The sequence below is a fragment of the Phyllobates terribilis genome, unplaced genomic scaffold (genome assembly GCF_046119375.1).
Source record: "Phyllobates terribilis strain yellow unplaced genomic scaffold, ASM4611937v1 Scaffold_5__5_contigs__length_657084704, whole genome shotgun sequence".
In the NCBI taxonomy this organism is placed as follows: domain Eukaryota; kingdom Metazoa; phylum Chordata; class Amphibia; order Anura; family Dendrobatidae; genus Phyllobates; species Phyllobates terribilis.
The window spans coordinates 62,321,800-62,341,961 of record NW_027362765.1 but is presented as its reverse complement, the minus strand read 5'-3'; the positions used below and the strand labels follow the sequence as shown (position 1 = coordinate 62,341,961).

At 44.9% G+C, this 20,162-nt stretch overlaps 2 protein-coding genes across 2 annotated transcripts in view; one reads left to right on the top strand and one right to left on the bottom strand.

Annotated features, from left to right (window-relative positions):
* LOC141270788 (gastrula zinc finger protein XlCGF66.1-like) overlaps nt 1–16,172 on the top strand; it is a 90,179-nt gene extending 74,007 nt beyond the window's left edge. The window contains exons 2-7 of the mRNA XM_073680897.1: nt 2,030–2,178; nt 2,308–2,487; nt 2,570–2,693; nt 2,777–2,874; nt 15,671–15,781; nt 16,155–16,172. Coding sequence (XP_073536998.1) covers nt 2,101–2,178; nt 2,308–2,487; nt 2,570–2,693; nt 2,777–2,874; nt 15,671–15,781; nt 16,155–16,172 — 609 coding nt within the window. The 5' untranslated portion in view covers nt 2,030–2,100. The remainder of the gene's footprint in view (nt 1–2,029; nt 2,179–2,307; nt 2,488–2,569; nt 2,694–2,776; nt 2,875–15,670; nt 15,782–16,154) is intronic.
* LOC141271986 (uncharacterized) overlaps nt 1–20,162 on the bottom strand; it is a 1,184,418-nt gene that overhangs the window by 805,596 nt on the left and 358,660 nt on the right. The window lies entirely within an intron of this gene.

Here is a 20,162-nt window from a genome sequence, read left to right as displayed (position 1 = left end):
TCTCTGTCAGTGACCTCAGATATAATAGGGGAGACTCTATCTCTGTCAGTGACCTCAGATATAATGGAGGAGGCTCTAGCTCTGTCAGTGACCTCCAATATAATGGAGGATGCTCTATCTGTCAGTGACCTCATATTTAAAAATACTTTGGATAAATTATAGGATGCTCTCACTCTGCCTCATAAAAATGGAGTATTTTCTTTCTTTAAACAGAAGACTCTCAGTCAGACTATAGTGGATCCTCTTCTCTCCATTATCTTCCTGACAGGACTGACATCCCTCCAGCTTACTCTCTCTCCTCACTTCTCTAGGTCCTCTCTATTCCTGTTAGCTCACATAGGGAGACCCCAAAGAAATGAAAATATAACTTGTGATAAGGTCACTTGCGAAGTACTGGAGAGAAGACGTGTAACACTAAAATTGTTAGCTCCATTGATAAACATAGAAAAAGTATTCCCGCACGCGAAGTATAGAAAGGGGTTAATCAGCTTTCTATGTGCTAGGGTGATTAAACACCTGTAGAAAGGGAGGAACTTAGAGGGTTAAATCACAGCCTTTCAGAGCATTTGGTGTGGGGAGGACCTGGAGGTGAAAACTCTGAGCTGTGGTGTTCATGTTAAAGGGAATCTGTAACCCCCTGCGACTTATCTGACCTCTAATATGGGAATACAGGTGATAGAAATGTAAATCTATACCTACCGGTATGCCTCATGTTAGGGGTCTTGTTGCTGTGAAATGTCTTTTTATTCCTACAAGTTTCTGATGTGTACCTGGGACTGGAAGAAATCCCTGCCTCCTGTGTGAATTACAATGCTTCTCCCCCCCCCCCCGTCCCCTGCATGTCACAGTGCCTGGATTTGGCTGCGGCAACTGTACATCACAGGGCACTGTGAGATGCAGGGGAGGGGAGAAACAGAGTAAGTTGGGTAGCTATGCTCTTTAACAGCTAATGGGATTTTTTGTTCTATGGTGGTCTTCCGTGGTCACTTTTGAAATGTGTTGCCATTGTGACTGGAGACTTACTTATTAATTGCTTTCTGATGCCCACGCTACACCACTGTTTTCCAACCTATAGTCCCTTATGAATATAGATATATATAGGTGGTTTAGTGTAATTCAAGCATATGAATTTCTCTTTATGACATCGGTTTTGTGTCTTGTACTTTCAATAAACCCTGTGTGGTTATAATTTTTTGTACCACTAGGTGGCACCATAGTACTGCGATATATTGGTTATTAGCGCTAAGCACTTTAATTCCTCATGGGATTTTTTGATTAATCATTCTAAGAAATTATTTGAATAAACGGTTGTGTCATTTTGATGCCTATCTTCGCAATACATCATACTCTTTTTTTTTTATGTTGAATTCTGTTTTTAATCATGTTTAAATAAATACTTGTCATTTTATTAATAAGGTCTCCATTCTCTTCATACCGGTTTACATATCTCAACCTAATCTGTATCCTAATGTCTGAATCCCTGCCTAGACAGCGGAGGTTGACACCCTATTTTTGCGAGTATGGCACCCCCGCTCCACGGTGGCTGTCCCTTGGACACCCTAGTCTATAATTATGCTGCTAGTGGGAGGCCAATGATTTCCCAAATACTGCAGCCTTTGCAAACGTATTCACCTGAATATCTAGATGCTCATAACATGCATGGGATCAATGAATAAACCTTAGGTCCAAAGAGAATAATTGGTACTCATCAGACAGATCATGCTTCAGCCTCTACGCGTTTCACGTCACATGGCACTGGAGGGGAAAAATATTTTAATTAAAACAGTAGATCGGATTTCTTGCAGGCCCCCGGACGGGAACACAAAATAAAAAGCAATTTCACACCAACAAGATCTCTAATATAAGGCATACAGGTATGTATAGATTTACATTTCTATCACTTGTATGCCCATATTAGAGGTCAGAATAGTGCCAGGGGGTGACAGATTCCCTTTAATTTTATTTTTACATGGGATTTTTATGATGGGATATTTATGATGCTACATTGGCTCATCTTTTTTCAATTCAGGTTCCTACAATATCGGATCCTCTCAGTGGAGATCTTCTATATAAGAGAATTTTCCTGATTGACCATCAAGGATGGATAGGGACAGGGACAAGATGGCGGAGAGGATATTACCCCTCACCCTAGAGATCCTCCTCCGGCTTACTGGAGAGGTGAGAGATTCTGATGATGTCACATTACATCATTCTTATCTATGGGAATAACAGATGGACAGAACTGGAGAGGTGAGGACTCTGGAAATGTCTGTAGTGAGATTTATTAATGTGTCTCTCCATAACCAGGATTACACAGTAGTGAAGAAGACCTCTAGTGAGCGCTGTCAGGACCTTGTGTCTGAGAGATGGGGAATACCCTTGAGCCCAATCATGGGGCCTCCACCTCACCCCCTGATACATGAGGACATCAATGACCAGAAGATCCTAGAACTCACCTACAAGATGATTGAGCTGCTGACTGGAGAGGTGACACTGCTGGGAATGCTGTGACATTATACAGTAACGCTACGAAGGGATTGGGGGATGACGGTTTCATTGTATGTGTCAGGTTCCTATAAGGTGTCAGGATGCCGCCGTCTATTTCTCCATGGAGGAGTGGGAGTATTTAGAAGGACACAAAGATCTGTACAAGGACGTCATGATGGAGATTCCCCAGCCCCTCACATCACCAGGTAATAGAGAGGACTAAATACTCACGGTCAATAATTATCTGTATGTAAGGAATGAATTCAATCCCTGTATGTGTTTCCTCCAGTTTTATCCAGTAAGAAGACAACACCAGAGAGATGTCCCCGTCCTCTTCTTCCACAGGACTGTAAACAAGAAGATCCCGATGTTCCTCAGGATCATCAGGTAGATGGAGAGAAGGTGTGATGACATCTCCTCTATGATATGTAGAAGGCTGTGAAGATCTTGTGTTCAGTCTTGTTTTATCCTCCAGTATTATACACTGAATGGCAAATTTATTAATGATACCAGTTTTTTCCTAATATAAACTTTCCTGAATGGAAATTTCACCAGTGACTCCTTAGTTGAGCAAAGAAACCAGTGATTAGTTTCTGAGGATCACTTGCAGTGTGAATATTTATTATAATGAGAATAGGTCTTGTGTTCAGTTATGTTTTATGTACCAGTATTATACATTGAATGACTCACCTTGCTATGGTGCAGTGCTTCCACCCAGGGGCGGACATTGACCTTTAACCCCTTAATAACATCTGACGTACTAATACGCGTCTGTGCCCTGGGACTTAAGAGCCAGACCCGTATTAGTACGTCATCGCGATCGCGCGCGCACACAGGCTGTGCGGGCGCGATCGCCGCCGGGTGTCAGCTGATTGTCACAGCTGACACCCGGTACTATGTGCAGGGAGCGGTCACGCACCGCTCCCAGCACATTAACCCCCGCGATGCTGCGATCGAAGTCGATCGAAGTCGATCGCGGCATTGCGGGGGCAAGGGGAGGTGATCGGCGATACTCACCTCCTCTTCCGGCTTCCAGCGCAGTCTGCAAAGGCTTCCCGGGTGTTGCCATGACGACCCGATGTCGTCATGACAACATCCGGGTCACCAGAGAGCAGGAAGATTGCTTGGACATGCGCAGTGCATCTCCAAGCAATCTTCACACTGTGCACTTCTGACAGCCTTCATGGCATAGGGATGGTGCTCCATTCCTGTGCCATGCAGGCGATCAGAAAAAAAAAAGTGAAAGTCCCAGAGTGGGACAAAGTAATAAAGTGTATAAACTGTGTGAAAGTGGAAAAAAAAAAAAAAAAAAAATGTGCAAAAATATTATAAAAAAATAAAAAAAATAATACACCAAAAATAAAAATATAATGTACCCATCAATAAATATTATTATAAAAAAAATAAAAAAAAAACAATAAAAGTACACATATTTGGTATCGCCGCGTCCGGAACAACCTGACCTATAAAACTGTCCCACTAGTTAACCCCTTCAGTGAACACGGTAAAAAAAAAAAAAACAAGCAAAAAACAATGCTTTATCACCATACCGCCAAACAAAAAGTGGAATAACACGCGATCAAAAAGACGCATATAAATAAATATGATACCGCTGAAAACGTCATCTCGTCCCGCAAAAAACAAGCCGCCATATAGCTCCATCAGCCGAAAAATAAAAAAGTTATAGCTCTCAGAATAAAGCGATACTAAAAAATATTTTTTTCTATAAAATAGCTTTTATTGTGTATAAGCGCCAAAACATAGAAAAATGATACAAATGTGGTACCGCTGTAAACGTACTGACCCGAAGAGTAAAGCTGCCTCATCAATTTTACCACACGCGGAACAGAATAAAAAAAAAAAAAAAAAAACAATTCCTGAATTGTTGGTTTTTGTTTATTCTGCCTCCCAAAAATCGGAATAGAAAGCGATCAAAAAATGTCACGTGCCTGAAAATGGCACCAATAACAACGTCAAGTCATCCCGCAAAAAACGAGCCGTCACATGACTGTCTGCCAAAATCTGGAAAAATTATAGCTCTCAAAATATGGCGATGCAAAAACTAGATTTTACAAAAAATGCGTCTTTTAGTGTGTGACAGCTGTCAGTCATAAAAACCCCATATGATTCTGGCATTGCTGTAATCACACCGACCCGAAGAATAAAGTCGTCTAATCACTTATACCGCACAAGGAACGGCGTCAAAAATAAACTCTTGAGTTAGGATTGGGCTAGGGTTAGGGCTGGGTTTGGGGCTAGGGTTGTGCTGGGGCTAGGGTTGTGCTGGGGCTAGGGTTGTGCTGGGGCTAGGGTTGTGCTGGGGCTAGGGTTGTGCTAGGGTTAGGGCTGGGGTTGGGATTTTTTTCAAAAGTAAGAAAAAAAGATGACGATATGGCGACTAGTGTTGAGAGCAAGTGCTCGCTACTTGAGTTTGCATCGGGTGCTCTGGTATGCATTTAGTATCGTGGGTATTTGAGTGACATGCTCGAGTCTCTGCCCCATATGCTTCGCGGCCAAAAAACTTTACGGGGATTGCCTGCCATGCACGAGCGATCCCCGCATGTTTTTTTTTGGGTGTCTAATAACCGTGAAACATGTGGAGCAGGGACTCGAGCATGTCACTCGAGCACACGCTGTACATGGTGCATACCTGAGTACCCGATGCAAACTCAAGTAGCGAGCACTTGCGCTCAAGAATAATGAAAACTTATTCAATATGATGACCTAACGTAAACAAATAATGTGCCGTACCTCTGGGTTCAAAATGTTCACTATACACCTTAATAAAATCTTTGAGGGGTATAGTTTCCAAAATGGGGACACTTGTGGTGGAGCTCCACTGTTTAGGCACATCACGGGCTCTCCAAACGCGACATGGTGTCCGCTAACAAATTGAATGGAAAATCGGCTCAAATTGTTAGCGGACGCCATGTTGCGTTTGGAGAGCCCCTGTGTGTCCAAACATTGGAGCTCCCCCACAACTGACCCCATTTTGGAAACTAGACCCCCCAAGGCACCTATCTAGATGCATAGTGAGCACTTAGAACCCCCAGGTGCTTCGCAAATTGATTCGTAAAAATGAAAAAGTGAAAATAAAACACTTTTTCATTTTTATGAATCAATTTGTGAAGCACCTGGGGTTCCAAGTGCTCACTATGAATCTAGATAGGTGCCTTGGGGGGTCTAGTTTCCAAAATGGGGTCACTTGTGGGGGAGCTCCAATGTTTGGGCACACAGGGACTCTCTAAATGCAACATGGTATCCGCTAACAAATTGAATGGAAAATCGGCTCAAATTGTTAGCGGACACCACATTGCGTTTGGAGAGCCCCTCTGTGCCCAAACTTTGGAGCTCCCCCACAAGTGACCCCATTTTGGAAACTAGACCCCCCAAGGCACCTTTCTAGATGCATAGTGAGCACTTGGAACCCCCAGGTGCTTCACAAATTGATTCGTAATAATGAAAAAGTGAAAAAAAAAACACTTTTTCATTTTTATGAATCAATTTGTGAAGCACCTGGGGTTCCAAGTGCTCACTATGAATCTAGATAGGTGCCTTGGGGGGTCTAGTTTCCAAAATGGGGTCACTTGTGGGGGAGCTCCAATGTTTGGGCACACAGGGACTCTCCAAATGCAACATGATATCCGCTAACAAATTGTCGGCTCAAATTGTTAGCGGATATCATGTTGCATTTGGAGAGTCCCTGTGTGCCCAAACATTGGAGCTCCTCCACAAGTGACCCCATTTTGGAAACTAGACCCCCCAAGGCACCTATCTAGATGCATAGTGAGCACTTGGAACCCCTAGGTGCTTCACAAATTAATTCGTAAAAATTAAAAAGTGTTTTTTTTTTCACTTTTTCATTATTACGAATCAATTTGTGAAGCACCTGGGGGTTCCAAGTGCTCACTATGCATCTAGAAAGGTGCCTTGGGGGGTCTAGTTTCCAAAATGGGGTCACTTGTGGGGGAGCTCCAAAGTTTGGGCACAGAGGGGCTCTCCAAACGCAATGTGGCGTCCGCTAACAATTTGAGCCGATTTTCCATTCAATTTGTTAGCGGATACCATGTTGCATTTAGAGAGTCCCTGTGTGCCCAAACATTGGAGCTCCCCCACAAGTGACCCCATTTTGGAAACTAGACCCCCCAAGGCACCTATCTAGATGCATAGTGAGCACTTGGAACCCCTAGGTGCTTCACAAATTGATTCGTAAAAATGAAAAAGTGTTTTTTTTTTTCACCTTTTCATTATTACGAATCAATTTGTGAAGCACCTGGGGGTTCCAAGTGCTCACTATGCATCTAGAAAGGTGCCTTGGGGGGTCTAGTTTCCAAAATGGGGTCACTTGTGGGGGAGCTCCAATGTTTGGGCACACAGCAGCTCTCCAAACGCAACATGGTGTCGCTAACAATTTGAGCCAATTTTGCGTTAAATTTGTTAGCGGACACCATGTTGCATTTAGAGAGCCGCTGTGTGCCCAAATATTGGAGCTCCCCCACAAGTGACCCCATTTTGGAAACTAGACCACCCAAGGCACCTATCTAGATGCATAGTGAGCACTTGGAACCCTCAGGTGCTTCACAAATTGATTCATACAAATGAAAAAGTGTTTTTTTTTTTCACTTTTTCATTGTTACGAATCAATTTGTGAAGCACCTGGGGGTTCCAAGTGCTCACTATGCATCTAGATAGGTGCCTTGGGGGGTCTAGTTTCCAAAATGGGGTCACTTGTGGGGGAGCTCCAATGTTTGGGCACACAGGGACTCTCTAAATGCAACATGGTGTCCTCTAACAAATTTAACAGAAAATCGGCTCAAATTGTTAGCGACACCATGTTGCGTTTGGAGAGCCGCTGTGTGCCCAAACATTGGAGCTCCCCCACAAGTGACCCCATTTTGGAAACTAGACCCCCCAAGGCACCTATCTAGATGCATTGTGAGCACTTGGAACCCTCAGGTGCTTCACAAATTGATTCATAAAAATGAAAAAGTGTTTTTTTTTTTCACTTTTTCATTGTTACGAATCAATTTGTGAAGCACCTGGGGGTTCCAAGTGCTCACTATGCATCTAGAAAGGTGCCTTGGGGGGTCTAGTTTCCAAAATGGGGTCACTTGTGGGGGAGCTCCAAAGTTTGGGCACACATGGGCTCTCCAAACACAACATGGCGTCCGCTAATTATTCAAGCAAATTTTACAATCAAAAAGTCAAATAGCGCTCCTTCCCTTCCGAGCCCTGCCGTGCGCCCAAACAGTATTTTTTCCCCAAATATTGGGTATCTGCGTGCCCAGGGGAAATTGCACAACAAATTTTGGGGTCCATTTTTTCTTGTTACCCCTGTGAAAATAAAAAAAATTGGGTCTAAATTAACATTTTTGTGAAAAAAGTTAAATGTTCATTTTTTTCTTCCACATTCAAAAAATTCCTGTGAAGCACCTGAAGGGTTAATAAAGTTCTTGAATGTGGTTTTGAGCACCTTGAGGGGTGCAGTTTTTAGAATGGTGTCACTTTTGGGTATTTTCTGTCATAAAGACCTCTCAAAGTGACTTCAAATGTGATGTGGTCCCTAAAAAAATGGTTTTGTAAATTTTGTTGGAAAAATGAGAAATCGCTGGTCAACTTTTAACCCTTATAGCTCCCTAACAAAAAAAAATTTTGGTTCCAAAATTGTGCTGATGTAAAGTAGACATGTGGGAAATGTTATTTATTAACTCTTTTGTGTGACATATCGCTCTGATTTCAGGGCTTAAAAATTCAAATTTTGAAAATTGCAAAATTTTCAAAATTTTCGCCAAATTTCCGTTTTTTTCACAAATAAACGTAAGTGATATCGAAGAAATTTTTCCACAATCATGAAGTACAATATGTCACGAAAAAACAATCTCAGAATCAGGGGGATCCGTTGAAGCGTTCGAGAGTAATTACCTCATAAAGTGACAGTGGTCAGAATTGTAAAAATTGGCCCGGTCATTAACGTGCAAACCACCCGCGGGGCTTAAGGGGTTAAGGGCCCCTGTGTGGGACTTGTGTCTGTCCTCCCTCCCCCCACCAAGATGTGAATTTTAGTGTCAGAACAGACTCCACTTAAAAAAATAATTAACTGTATATTGAAGCATATACTGACCAAACAGACACACAGGGGAGTCCTTCACCCAATGTTTGAGAAGGAAAATCTACATGGGTTGAACGTAGAGCGAGCACATTATGTGAGCAACCTGTAGTGCAAATGGGCCACCCAACCCCCAGGGGCCTCCCTATGCTACTGGGCACATGTGCAGTTGTACCTGCTGCACATGTGATATGTCCGCCCCAGCCCAAAAGCTATCTGTATGTGTTTAAAAAGTATGTTTAATCGTCCCTTCCTGCACTCTGCAAACTAGTCCAGGACTGCTGTCAATCAATACTAGTGTGCGGTGGGAGCACGCCCACAGCAGTTCGACTGACACCCCAGTGAGTGCAGGGTGGAGGATAAGAGGGGCAACATCGTTTTTAATCAAATACATATAGTGTTTAGAGATGATACAGGCATTATTAAAGAGATTATTAGGAGACTGATGAAGCGCTACTCTTAGTGTTAAATCATGATATCCGGTTCCATTTAAAACGAACCTGTCAGCAAGATTTTGCTAAGTAAACTACAGGCAGTGTCATGTTGGGGCTGCTGCACTAATTATTATGTTACCTAAGGTGAAGAAATCCATCTTGTGGTTCTTGTGTAATCAGTGTTTGCAGTCTTGAGTTAATGATATGCCCTTGCTCCGGGGTGGGACTGTAAGCAGGGTCTTATCCTGGTGATCTAGGCAAGATCAGCAAGATAAGACCTGCCCAGAGGTCGCCCCTGTCTCTCTGTCTGGCTGTCTCTATGATGAGGAACATACTTGTGCTGTGGGGCGGCCTGTGGGCTGGTCTTTTCTTGACATATTTTTTTAGGGTGCTTTCACATTGCGTTCTTGCCCTCGTTCAGTGCCTGGAGCCTGCGTCTGAACCCCCCTTAAAATGGGATTCGGCCATATTCGCCGACGGGTCTTATTTTACCAGATCAGACTGTTATTTACGCAGCATTACCAAATATATAAATATTTTTTTCTTTTTAATTTCTTTATTTTTAATGGCGGAAAAGATTGTTACTTGAATTTTTATGATTGTAAATTTTAGAAAACTTTTTTTATTTTGTACTTTCATTTTTAGTGGGTTAAGGCACTTGAATTTGTGATTGTCTGATTGCTTGTTCTGTACACTACAATATTATAGTATTGCAATATATAGACATAAATTACATTTTCCCCCATAGCCCAGGCATAGCATGTACTAGTCTGGTCTGTTCTGCAATTTGCAGACATGACTGGTTCTTTTGATCTGAATTGCCCACGGTTCTTCTGCAGTTTCCTGCGCCAAGATGTGACTTCAGTCAAAGAAGAGACTTGTTCTTCATCCTCTGCACCCCCCGCACCGCATTCAACTGTATCGGCAGATGCCGATACAGTTGAAAGCACGGCCGGCGTCAGCACCCACCCGGCGTACCCGGCATCTCCGCAGAACTGACGGCGCTGTTTGATTGCCGGCACTTCAGACATGGCCGCGCGCAGTGTGCTGTGCAGCTTTGTCTGGTAGTAATGACACGGCAGGGGTGACACTGCGCCTTTTAATTGTGCTTGTGTGTCGCCCCTGCCATGTCATTACTACCACATACAGCACACTGCGCGCAGCCATGTCTGAAGTGCCGGCAATCTAGCAGCGCCAGAGAGAGGTGCTGTACAGATGTTGTGGGAGCAGCCCGGGCCCCGGCGTTGAGGGGGCCCCCCTTATGGTCCAGGGCCATGTCTGTGACGGCCATCAGACACGCCGGTGGCCCTGCACTGCCACATGAGGAGCTGGACGGGACACAGGCCGGGGGCAGGTGAGTGAGGCTTGTCGCCAGTTTCCCCAAACCCATATTAAATCCATTTCTCATTGTGTGTGTGTATGTGTTCAAATATGTATGTATCCCTGTATGTGCACGTATCTGTTTGTGCATGTCTGCGTATTGTGTGTGTGTGTGTGTGTATGTCTGCTTACAATGTGTGTTATTGTCTGCTTGCAATGTTTGTGCATGTCTGCTTACCTTGTTTGTGTGCATGTCTGCGTACCTTGTGTGTGTGCATGTCTGCTTACCTTGTGTGTGTGCATGTCTGCGTACCTTGTGTGTGTGCATGTCTGCGTACCTTGTGTGTGTGCATGTCTGCGTACCTTGTGTGTGTGCATGTCTGCGTACCTTGTGTGTGTGCATGTCTGTGTACCTTGTGTGTGTGCATGTCTGCGTACCTTGTGTGTGTGCATGTCTGCGTACCTTGTGTGTGTGCATGTCTGCGTACCTTGTGTGTGTGTGCCTGTCTGCGTACCTTGTGTGTGTGCCTGTCTGCGTACCTTGTGTGTGTGCCTGTCTGCGTACCTTGTGTGTGTGCATGTCTGCGTACCTTGTGTGTGTGCATGTCTGCGTACCTTGTGTGTGTGCATGTCTGCGTACCTTGTGTGTGTGCATGTCTGCGTACCTTGTGTGTGTGCATGTCTGCGTACCTTGTGTGTGTGCCTGTCTGCGTACCTTGTGTGTGTGCATGTCTGCGTACCTTGTGTGTGTGCATGTCTGCGTACTGTGTGTGTGTGCATGTCTGCGTACTGCATGTGTGAGCGTGTGCATGTCTACGTACTGCGTACTGTGTGTGCGTATGTCTGCGTACTGTCTGCGTACCGTGTGTGTTCGCGTACTGTCTGCATACCGCGTGTGTGTGCGTGCTGTCTGCGTACCGTGTGTGTGTGTGCGTGTACTGTCTGCGTACCGTGTGTGCGTGTACTGTCTGCGTATCGTGTGTGCGTGTACTGTCTGCGTACCGTGTGTGTGCGTGTACTGTCTGCGTACGGTGTGTGTGTGTGTGTGTGTGTGTGTCTGCATATGTGAAAGATGAGGGGGCAGGCTGGGCCCTGTGTTGTATACCTATATTTCTCTGCCATATCTGTGCATCATGAATCGTGGTATGTGTTAAAGGGGCCAACTGAGACTCTTTCGCCCAGGGCCCACGAAAAACAGGAGCCAGCCCTAGTTGAAAGCAATGATGGAGGAGGGAGCGTCATGTGACACTTCCTTTCCCATCATTCCTCCTTTGCGTCTAACGCAGCGGCGTGATGACGCTCCACGCTCTGTCAGACAGTGGAGCTGGCAGCTGCTGAGGTAATGAGAGAGACGCGCTGCAGAGACTGAAGCAGCAGGGAACGAGGAGCAGTAAGTATGTATTTATTTATTTTTTAAATCAGTGAGTACTGATAATACTGGAGGACTGGGGCTGCATTTTACTCTATGGGGGGAGCTGTATTTTACACTATTATGGGGTGTCGCATTTTACACTATGGTGGGATGTCACATTTTTACGCTATGGGGAGTGCATTATACTTTGTGGAGAACCGTGGGGAGTGCATTTAGATTGTGAGCCCCAATGGGGACCGTGGCAATATTGTCTGTGAAGCACTGTGGAATTAATGGCACTATATAAGTAAGTAAAATAAATAAATAAATATTTATTTATTTATTTTTTAAATCAGTGAGTACTGATCACACTGGAGGACTGGGGCTGCATATTACCCTATGGTGGGGTGTTGCATTTTTACCCTATGGGGAGTGAACTATACTGTGTGGAGGACCATGGCGAGTGCACTATACTGTGTGGAGGACCATGGGGAGTGCACTATACAGTCATGGCCAAAAGTTTTGAGAATGACACCAAAATTATATTTTCACATGATCTGCTGGCCTCTGGTTTTTATTAGTGTTTGTCTGATGTTTATATCACATACAGAAATATAATTGCAATCATATTATGAGTACCAATAGGTTATATTGACAGTTAGAATGAGTTAATGCAGCAAGTCAATATTTGCAGTGTTGCCCCTTCTTCTTCAAGACCTCTGTAATTCTCCCTGGCATGCTCTCAATCAACTTTTGGACCAAATCCTGACTGATAGCAGTCCATTCTTGCATAATCAATGCTTGCATTTTGCCAGAATTTGTTGGTTTTAGTTTGTCCACCCGTCTCTTGATGATTGACCACAAGTTCTCAATGGGATTAAGATCTGGGGAGTTTCCAGGCCAAAATCTCTATGTTTTGTTCCATGAGCCATTTAGTTATCACCTTTGCTTTATGGCAAGGTGCTCCATAATGCTGGAAAAGGCATTGTTGGGCGCCAAACTGCTCTTGGACGGTTGGGAGAAGTTGCTCTTGGAGGACATTCTGGTACTATTCTTTATTCATGGCTGTGTTTTTAGGCAAGACTGTGAGTGAGCCGATTCCCTTGGCTGAGAAGCAACCCCACACATGAATGGTTTCAGGATGCTTTACAGTTGGCATGAGACAAGACTGGTGGTAGCGCTCACCTCTTCTTCTCCGAATAAGCTGTTTTCCAGATGTCCCAAACAATCGAAAAGGGGATTCATCAGAGAAAATGACTTTGCCCCAGTCCTCAGCAGTCCACTCCCTGTACCTTTTGCAGAATATCAGTCGGTCCCTGATGTTTTTTCTGGAGAGAAGTGGTTTCTTTGCTGCCCTCCTTGAAACCAGCCCTTGCTCAAAGAGCCTCCGCCTCACAGTGCGTGCAGAAGCACTCACACCAGCCTGCTGCCATTCCTGAGCAAGCTCGGCACTGCTGGTAGTCCGATCCCGCAGCTGAAACAGTTTTAATTTACGGTCCTGGCGCTTGCTGGTCTTTCTTGGGCGCCCTGGAGCCTTTTTGACAACAATGGAAGCTCTCTCCTTGAAGTTCTTGATGATGCGATAGATTGTTGACTGAGGTGCAATCTTTGTAGCTGCGATACTCTTCCCTGTTAGGCCATTTTTGTGCAGTGCAATGATGGTTGCACGTGTTTCTTTAGAGATAACCATGGTTAACTGAAGAGAAACAATGATACCAAGAACCAGCCTCCTTTTAAAGTGTCCAGTGATGTCATTCTTACTTAATCATGACTGATTGATCGCCAGCCCTGTCCTCATCAACACCCACACCTGTGTTAATGGATCAATCACTAAAACGATGTTAGCTGCTCCTTTTAAGGCAGGACTGCAATGATGTTGAAATGTGTTTTGGGGGTTAAAGTTCATTTTCTGGGAAAATATTAACTTTGCAAGTACAGTAATTGCTGTTAAGCTGATCACTCTTTGACATTCAGGAGTATATGCAAATTGCCATTGCAAAAAATGAAGCAGTAAACTTTGGAAAAATTACTATTTGTCTCATTCTCAATACTTCAATACTTTTGGCCATGACTGTACTGTGTGGAGGACCATGGCGAGTGCACTATACTGTGTGGAGGACCATGGCGAGTACACTATACTGTGTGGAGGACCATGGCGAGTGCACTATACTGTGTGGAGGACCATGGCGAGTGCACTATACTGTGTGGAGGACCATGGCGAGTGCACTATACTGTGTGGAGGACCATGGCGAGTGCACTATACTGTGTGGAGGACCATGGCGAGTGCACTATACTGTGTGGAGGACCATGGCGAGTGCACTATACTGTGTTGAGGACCATGGCGAGTGCACTATACTGTGTGGAGGACCATGGCGAGTGCACTATACTCTGTGGAGTGTGAAGGTTTGTGTGGGGACCATTATACTGTATGTAGGCCCATTATACTGCATGGAAGGCTGTGTAGGGGTCACAGTTGGGGAATCATACTGTGTTGGCATCAGCATACTTTGCCTTGGGAGTTGCGGTGTGGTATGGTAGGGTCATCATACTGTGCATGTGGAGGCTAATGTGGAGGAATTCACCATGGGGGTATCATACTGTGTTTGGTGGACACTTTTGTTGACATCACACTATGGGGCAATGAAACAGGAATCTAGGACTTCAGCAGGAGGAAAATTACTGTGTAAAGGCTGGAAAGTTGTAAGATCTGCTTTTCTGTGACCCCGACAATTATTTACATTTTTTTTTGGGGTGGGGGCCAATTAGAACTTCTGCTATGGGGCCCCATGATTCCTATGTACGCCCCTGCCCCCTCCCTTTCACTCCCCTAGCAGATCGAGCTAGGAGGAGTGTGATTCCTTCTATCCATGGCACACAGGACCCCTCCTTCCTTCCCTTCCCAGGCCATACAGAAGGGGCATAAAGGGAATCACATGACTGTGAGGATCAGTGTGAGCAACTTCTTCCCTGCGATGCCCCCGTGTTTCCTGCATCATAGAGCCAGCGGCAGCATCAAAGCTAAGATGAGAGGACAGAGGCCTATTCCAATGTCTTTTGCTATGTGCAATAGTGCGGCTTCCCCCTTCTGTCTGCAAATGACTCTGGTACGGCCCACTTCCTCTCCTCTTAATGTTGATGCTAACGCTGGCTCTAGGATAGACCAGATCTTTCAACGGTTTATCGGCCCCCTAACCCTTTGTGGCTCCTGTTCAGCTGCACCAGCGGTATGTCCGCCCCTGCTTCCATCAGAACCTTGCTGGGAGCTCTACAAGAATGCAGAAGGGTCTTCCTCTTTTGCCAGGTGTCAATTCTGGAAACCCCTGTTCAAGCTCAATGCACCCTACCGAGATGCAGTTGAAACTTATATAGAGAATAATACAGATAGTGTTTTTTTTTTTCAGGGTCAAAAGTATAAAGATATTTTATCCTTTTACCCATGACAGCTTCAATAAAAAGATGGTCCACTCTAAAGAAGAGGAAACCTGCAAGATAAAAAGGTGGAACCTCTCCAACCCTTCATTGGTTTTCTGTCCTTTGGGTAGGAACATACAACCTGAAACTGCCAGGGAGAATTATAAACTTCCCCTATTTTAAATTTTTTTTCGTTGGTAATCTTACCACAATCCTCTCTGGATGTTGGCTCTAGAAGCCGCAAAATTTCCTACATGGATGTTTACCTGGTGTGTAAAGTATATTTCCCTGTTATAAGTGCTTTGGGGAAGCTGGCCGTGAATTCCATGGAGTGCGCACACACAAATCGACGGAGAATGACACTGGAGAATAAACCCTAATGTTGTCATCAGGTAGGTGGAAGGAGGAGCTTTCTGCTATGTGAGATTGATCACCAAGAATCAATATGTCAGTTTCTAAAGTTTCAAGCTCCATATAATCTAAAAGCAGATGATTTCTTGACAGATGCCTCAACAGTATGTTTAGCTGCAAGATAATGATCTGTATTCTATGTCTTGTCAGGCAGTGTTTCTTTTGGGTCCTGCCTTAGATGAAATCTTACCAAAAATGGTGCTTGGAAAGAAGGAATTTCCCATGTTTTCTTCTTTCCTGGAAGAAGATCTTCTCAAACAGGTGAATTCCGGATATCTTGGGAAAGGGTTTAAATTATAATTCCTATCCACAATCCCCCAATCTCCAAAGATTTTTTGAGTTGGACCTCACCTGGAGAAATGGGTAGCACTGGAGGGCGAGGCATGAGAACATTTCAAAATTGGAGTCCTTATTCCAGTGCCAAGGCAAGAATAAGGTGAATGATTGATTTTACACCTTTCTCTTTCTTGTTAAAAATCCAGACTCCTTATACAGTACTATAATAAATTCAAGTTCCTGAAGTTCAAATAATTCAAGATGCAATCCATAATATCAACCTTAAACCTGCTTTACCTGCATTGTTTCAGAACTGTGGTAGATCTAAAAGATAATTATCACGTTTTCCTCTTTATAGATTATCAAAATATCTTAAGGATTTCTGTTTTAGCAGAGGGTTTATTAGCCACTGGCAGTTACAGTCTCTACCCTTTGAAATCCATTTGGTTCCACAGTAGTGTTGGACTAGGGTGCTAAGGGCCCAACAATAACATTTACTCTTGGGGTCCACTCTTCAGCTACATGCAAATATTACATTCTCCTTGGTCATAAACGTACTTATGCTTCTATATAATAATAAATTGGTTATTTTATGAAAGGAATGATGAAATGCTGGCTTTGTATGTACAAGGAGAATCAAGTGTATTATGCCAACTACTGCCCACAAATAGAGGGTGGGCCAATCCAAGCCTGTTCCTCGGGTATTCTCAAAAATCATATACAAAATGTCTGCCCACACAGGGGAAAGGAACATAGACTTTGATTCATTAGGATTGTCCATTTATACGCCAGTCTTATTGAGGGGCTGCAGGAAGACGATTAACTGAATTGATTAACTGGCTCATTTTATCAGTGTAGACTTGAGCGACAATTCTGGCATAATGTATGTCGCCACTTTTGATGAATGTGTCGAGTGAGTGTTTCCACATCTTGCCCTGGCTCCTCCACAGCTCGGCTCACTTCTGCATCAACACGTCAAAAGGCACATTTTTTTCCCCAAAGTTTTTTTTGCATCTTGTGAAACTGTTTTACATGAGAATTCGGGGGGTCCAGCAGATGTGTCCCTCTATGCCTCTACTAGTACATAGCTGTTAAAAGACTGGAGCATCAATGCTTCAGTCTTGTGCAGCTGCTATTTCTGTGCTGCATAGCTGAGACAAGATAAAACAATATCTTTAGTTTTTTTTCTTTTATAGTTCTAGTTTTTCATAATAAATGCTTATATCTATGATTGGTGAGCATATTTGAATCTGTGGGTAAAAAGTTTTGGTATCTGGCAACCCACGGTCACATCCAAGTAATGTGTGTCGCGAGCGCGTGGTGTTCATGGCAAATTGGTAGCAGCGATAGTGGTGTTCATGGCAGTTACTTAGACATCAATGAGGTTTATGGAAGATGAATCTATAAGCAACATATTAAGCTACTGACTCCAATGAAGATACTGCTTGTTAAAGGGAAGGTGCCGCGACTTGTAATTTTGTGTTAATAATTATTGATTATATATTTATTTTTAATACAAAATTAAATGTACCAGCTTATTAGTTTATTTTTCCTTTTTTATTTCAGCCACTGACGGCTGCCATTTTCATTTGGTGGTCGTGTAAGTGTCTGAGCAGGACACTTACATCCTCACTTACGGCAGCCCCTGGGCATAAGACTGTACGGTCGGACACTGACCCTATGTTTAACATTAGAGGCAGCTCCCCCCTGCCTCTAGCTGCCACCTGGGCACGCCCCCTGGGCGTCCAGGTCACAGCTGTGGGAGGAGATAGCGTCAATTTTATTGAAGCCCACATCGTTAGTGCAAGCTTCATTTTCTCTTTCTCAGTGCGTGTACTGACAGTCAGGAGCGGTGGCGGCGGTCACAGGCGGCGGCGATCTCAGCCTGTCAGTATTACACTACAGGCTGCAGATCACCTCCGACCTGTTCAGGGCACAGCAGGGAGATCATCCATCTGCTGTGCCCTGAACATACTGAACAGTCCACAGCGCTGCATGGAAGTTCAGGGAAGGTAAGTACAAGTGTTTTTTATTTTATTGAATATATGAAGCCATATTTACTGGGAGGAAGATGATGGGGGGCCATATCCGCCAAGAGGATGATGATGATGATGGGGGTCATACACGCCGGGAGGAGGATGATGATGGGGGCCATACACGCCGGGAGGAGGATGATGGGGGGTCATACACGCCGGGAGGAGGATGATGGGGGCCATATATGCCGGGAGGAGGATGATGGGGGCCATACACGCCGGGAGGAGGATGATGGGGGTCATACACGCCGGGAGGAGGATGATGGGGGCCATACACGCCAGGAGGATGATGATGGGGGCCATACATGCCGGGAGGAGGATGATGGGGGCCATACATGCCGGGAGGAGGATGATGGGGGCCATACTTGCCGGGAGGAGGATGATGGGTGCCATGGGCCATACACACCGGGAGGAGGATGATGGGGGCCATACACGCCAGGAGGAGGATGATGGGGGCCATACACGCCAGGAGGAGATTGATGGGAGCCATACACGCCGGGAGGAGGATGATGGGAGCCATACACGCCGGGAGGAGGATGATGGGAGCCATACACGCCGGGAGGAGGATGATGGGCGCCATACACGCCGGGAGGAGGAGGATGAGGGCCATATACACCAGGATGCACTTTATAGGGCACATTCTACTGTGGGACACTATATGACGCCATTATACTGTGGAGCAATATGTGAGGCACATTATAGTATGGTGCACTATATGGGGCCATTATACTGTAGGCCACCATATGGGTCCATTATACTGTACGGAGGACTATATGGGGCCATTATACTGTATGGAGGACTATATGGGGCCATTATACTGTGGGGCACTATATGGGGCCATTATACAGAGGGCTCGGAGACTGATGAGCTGTGTAGTTACTGACGTCACTGATCATCACAGCCGCCGGGTCTCGTGGAGCGCAGCGGGACCAGGACTGTCTGCTGCTACCGTCTATGGAGCGTTGTTCTCTGAACAAGGCTCCATAGCCTTTGGACGTCGAATTCGGGGATCGTCGGGGGAATGCCATGGACTGCGTCGGACCTGCTTGTTTTTTTCTTTCAAAAATAAATTGGTGAACCAGGGAAAGTGTCGGGGAGTCTTTATTCAAATAACATTTATTTTTCTGTTTTTTTTTCATTAGTGGGTGACAAATCACAGTTGTCATCAACCCCAACTACCATTACCCCGATTGCCACCGCACCAGGGCAATCAGGAAGAGAAGGACAAAGCGCCAGAATTGTCGCATCTAATGTGATGCGACACTTCTGGTGTGACTGCGGGCTGGTATTTTTAGGCTGGGAAGGGCCCAATAACCAGGCACTTTTCCAGCCTGATAATATAAACCCGCACTTGTCTGCTTTACCTTAGCTGGTTACCAAAAATTGGCGAGGGGGGACCCCACGCTGTTTTTTTTTTCATTTATTAGGGTAATCACCCTTTAGTGCCACATGAAAGGCACTAAAGAGTGCATGTTTATTCTATGTAGGGGGTTGTGAAATTATATATCTACAGGACATTTATCTATTCTATCTTACTACACCCCTGCACCTATAGAAGTGGATGGAGTGGGGTCACATATTACACCACTGCTCCTATAGAAGTGGACAGAGCGGGATCATGTATTACACCACGTGTGTATTTTTATGTGTGTATGAGCGTGCATGTATTTTTTCCTGTGTGTTTGAGCATGCGTGTGCATTTTTCTGTGTGTGAGCGTGCATGTGCATTTTTCTGTATGTGTCAGCGTGCGTGTGCATTTTCCTTTGTGTGAGAATTTTTCTATCTTCCTGGGTGTATGTGCGCATGTGTATTCTGGTATAGTAGAGATCAGATGATCGCAGCTTCAAGTAAGAAATACAGTATGAAGTGAAAAGAAATCTAATCCCTGCATGTGTGATACTCCCCAGACCGGTGTATCTAATCACATCATCATGCGCTATACTCCCCAGACAGGTGTATCTAATCCCATCATCATGCGAGATACTCCCCATCGGCCTTCACAGAGTAGAATGCGCACTCCCCATCGGCCTTCACAGAGTAGAATGCGCACTCCTCATCGGCCTTCACAGAGTAGAATGCGCACTCCCCATCGGCCTTCACAGAGTAGAATGCGCACTCCCCATCGGCCTCCACAGAGTAGAATGCGCACTCCATAGAGTAGAATGCGCACTCCCCATCGGCCTCCAGAGTAGGATGCGCACTCCCCATCGGCCTCCACAGAGTAGAATGCGCACTCCCCATTGGCCTCCACAAAGTGCATCAGTGACATCAGACGCAGAGGGGGATTGATGGGAGCGTCACGCTCCCTCACTCAATATTGCTTTCAACTGTA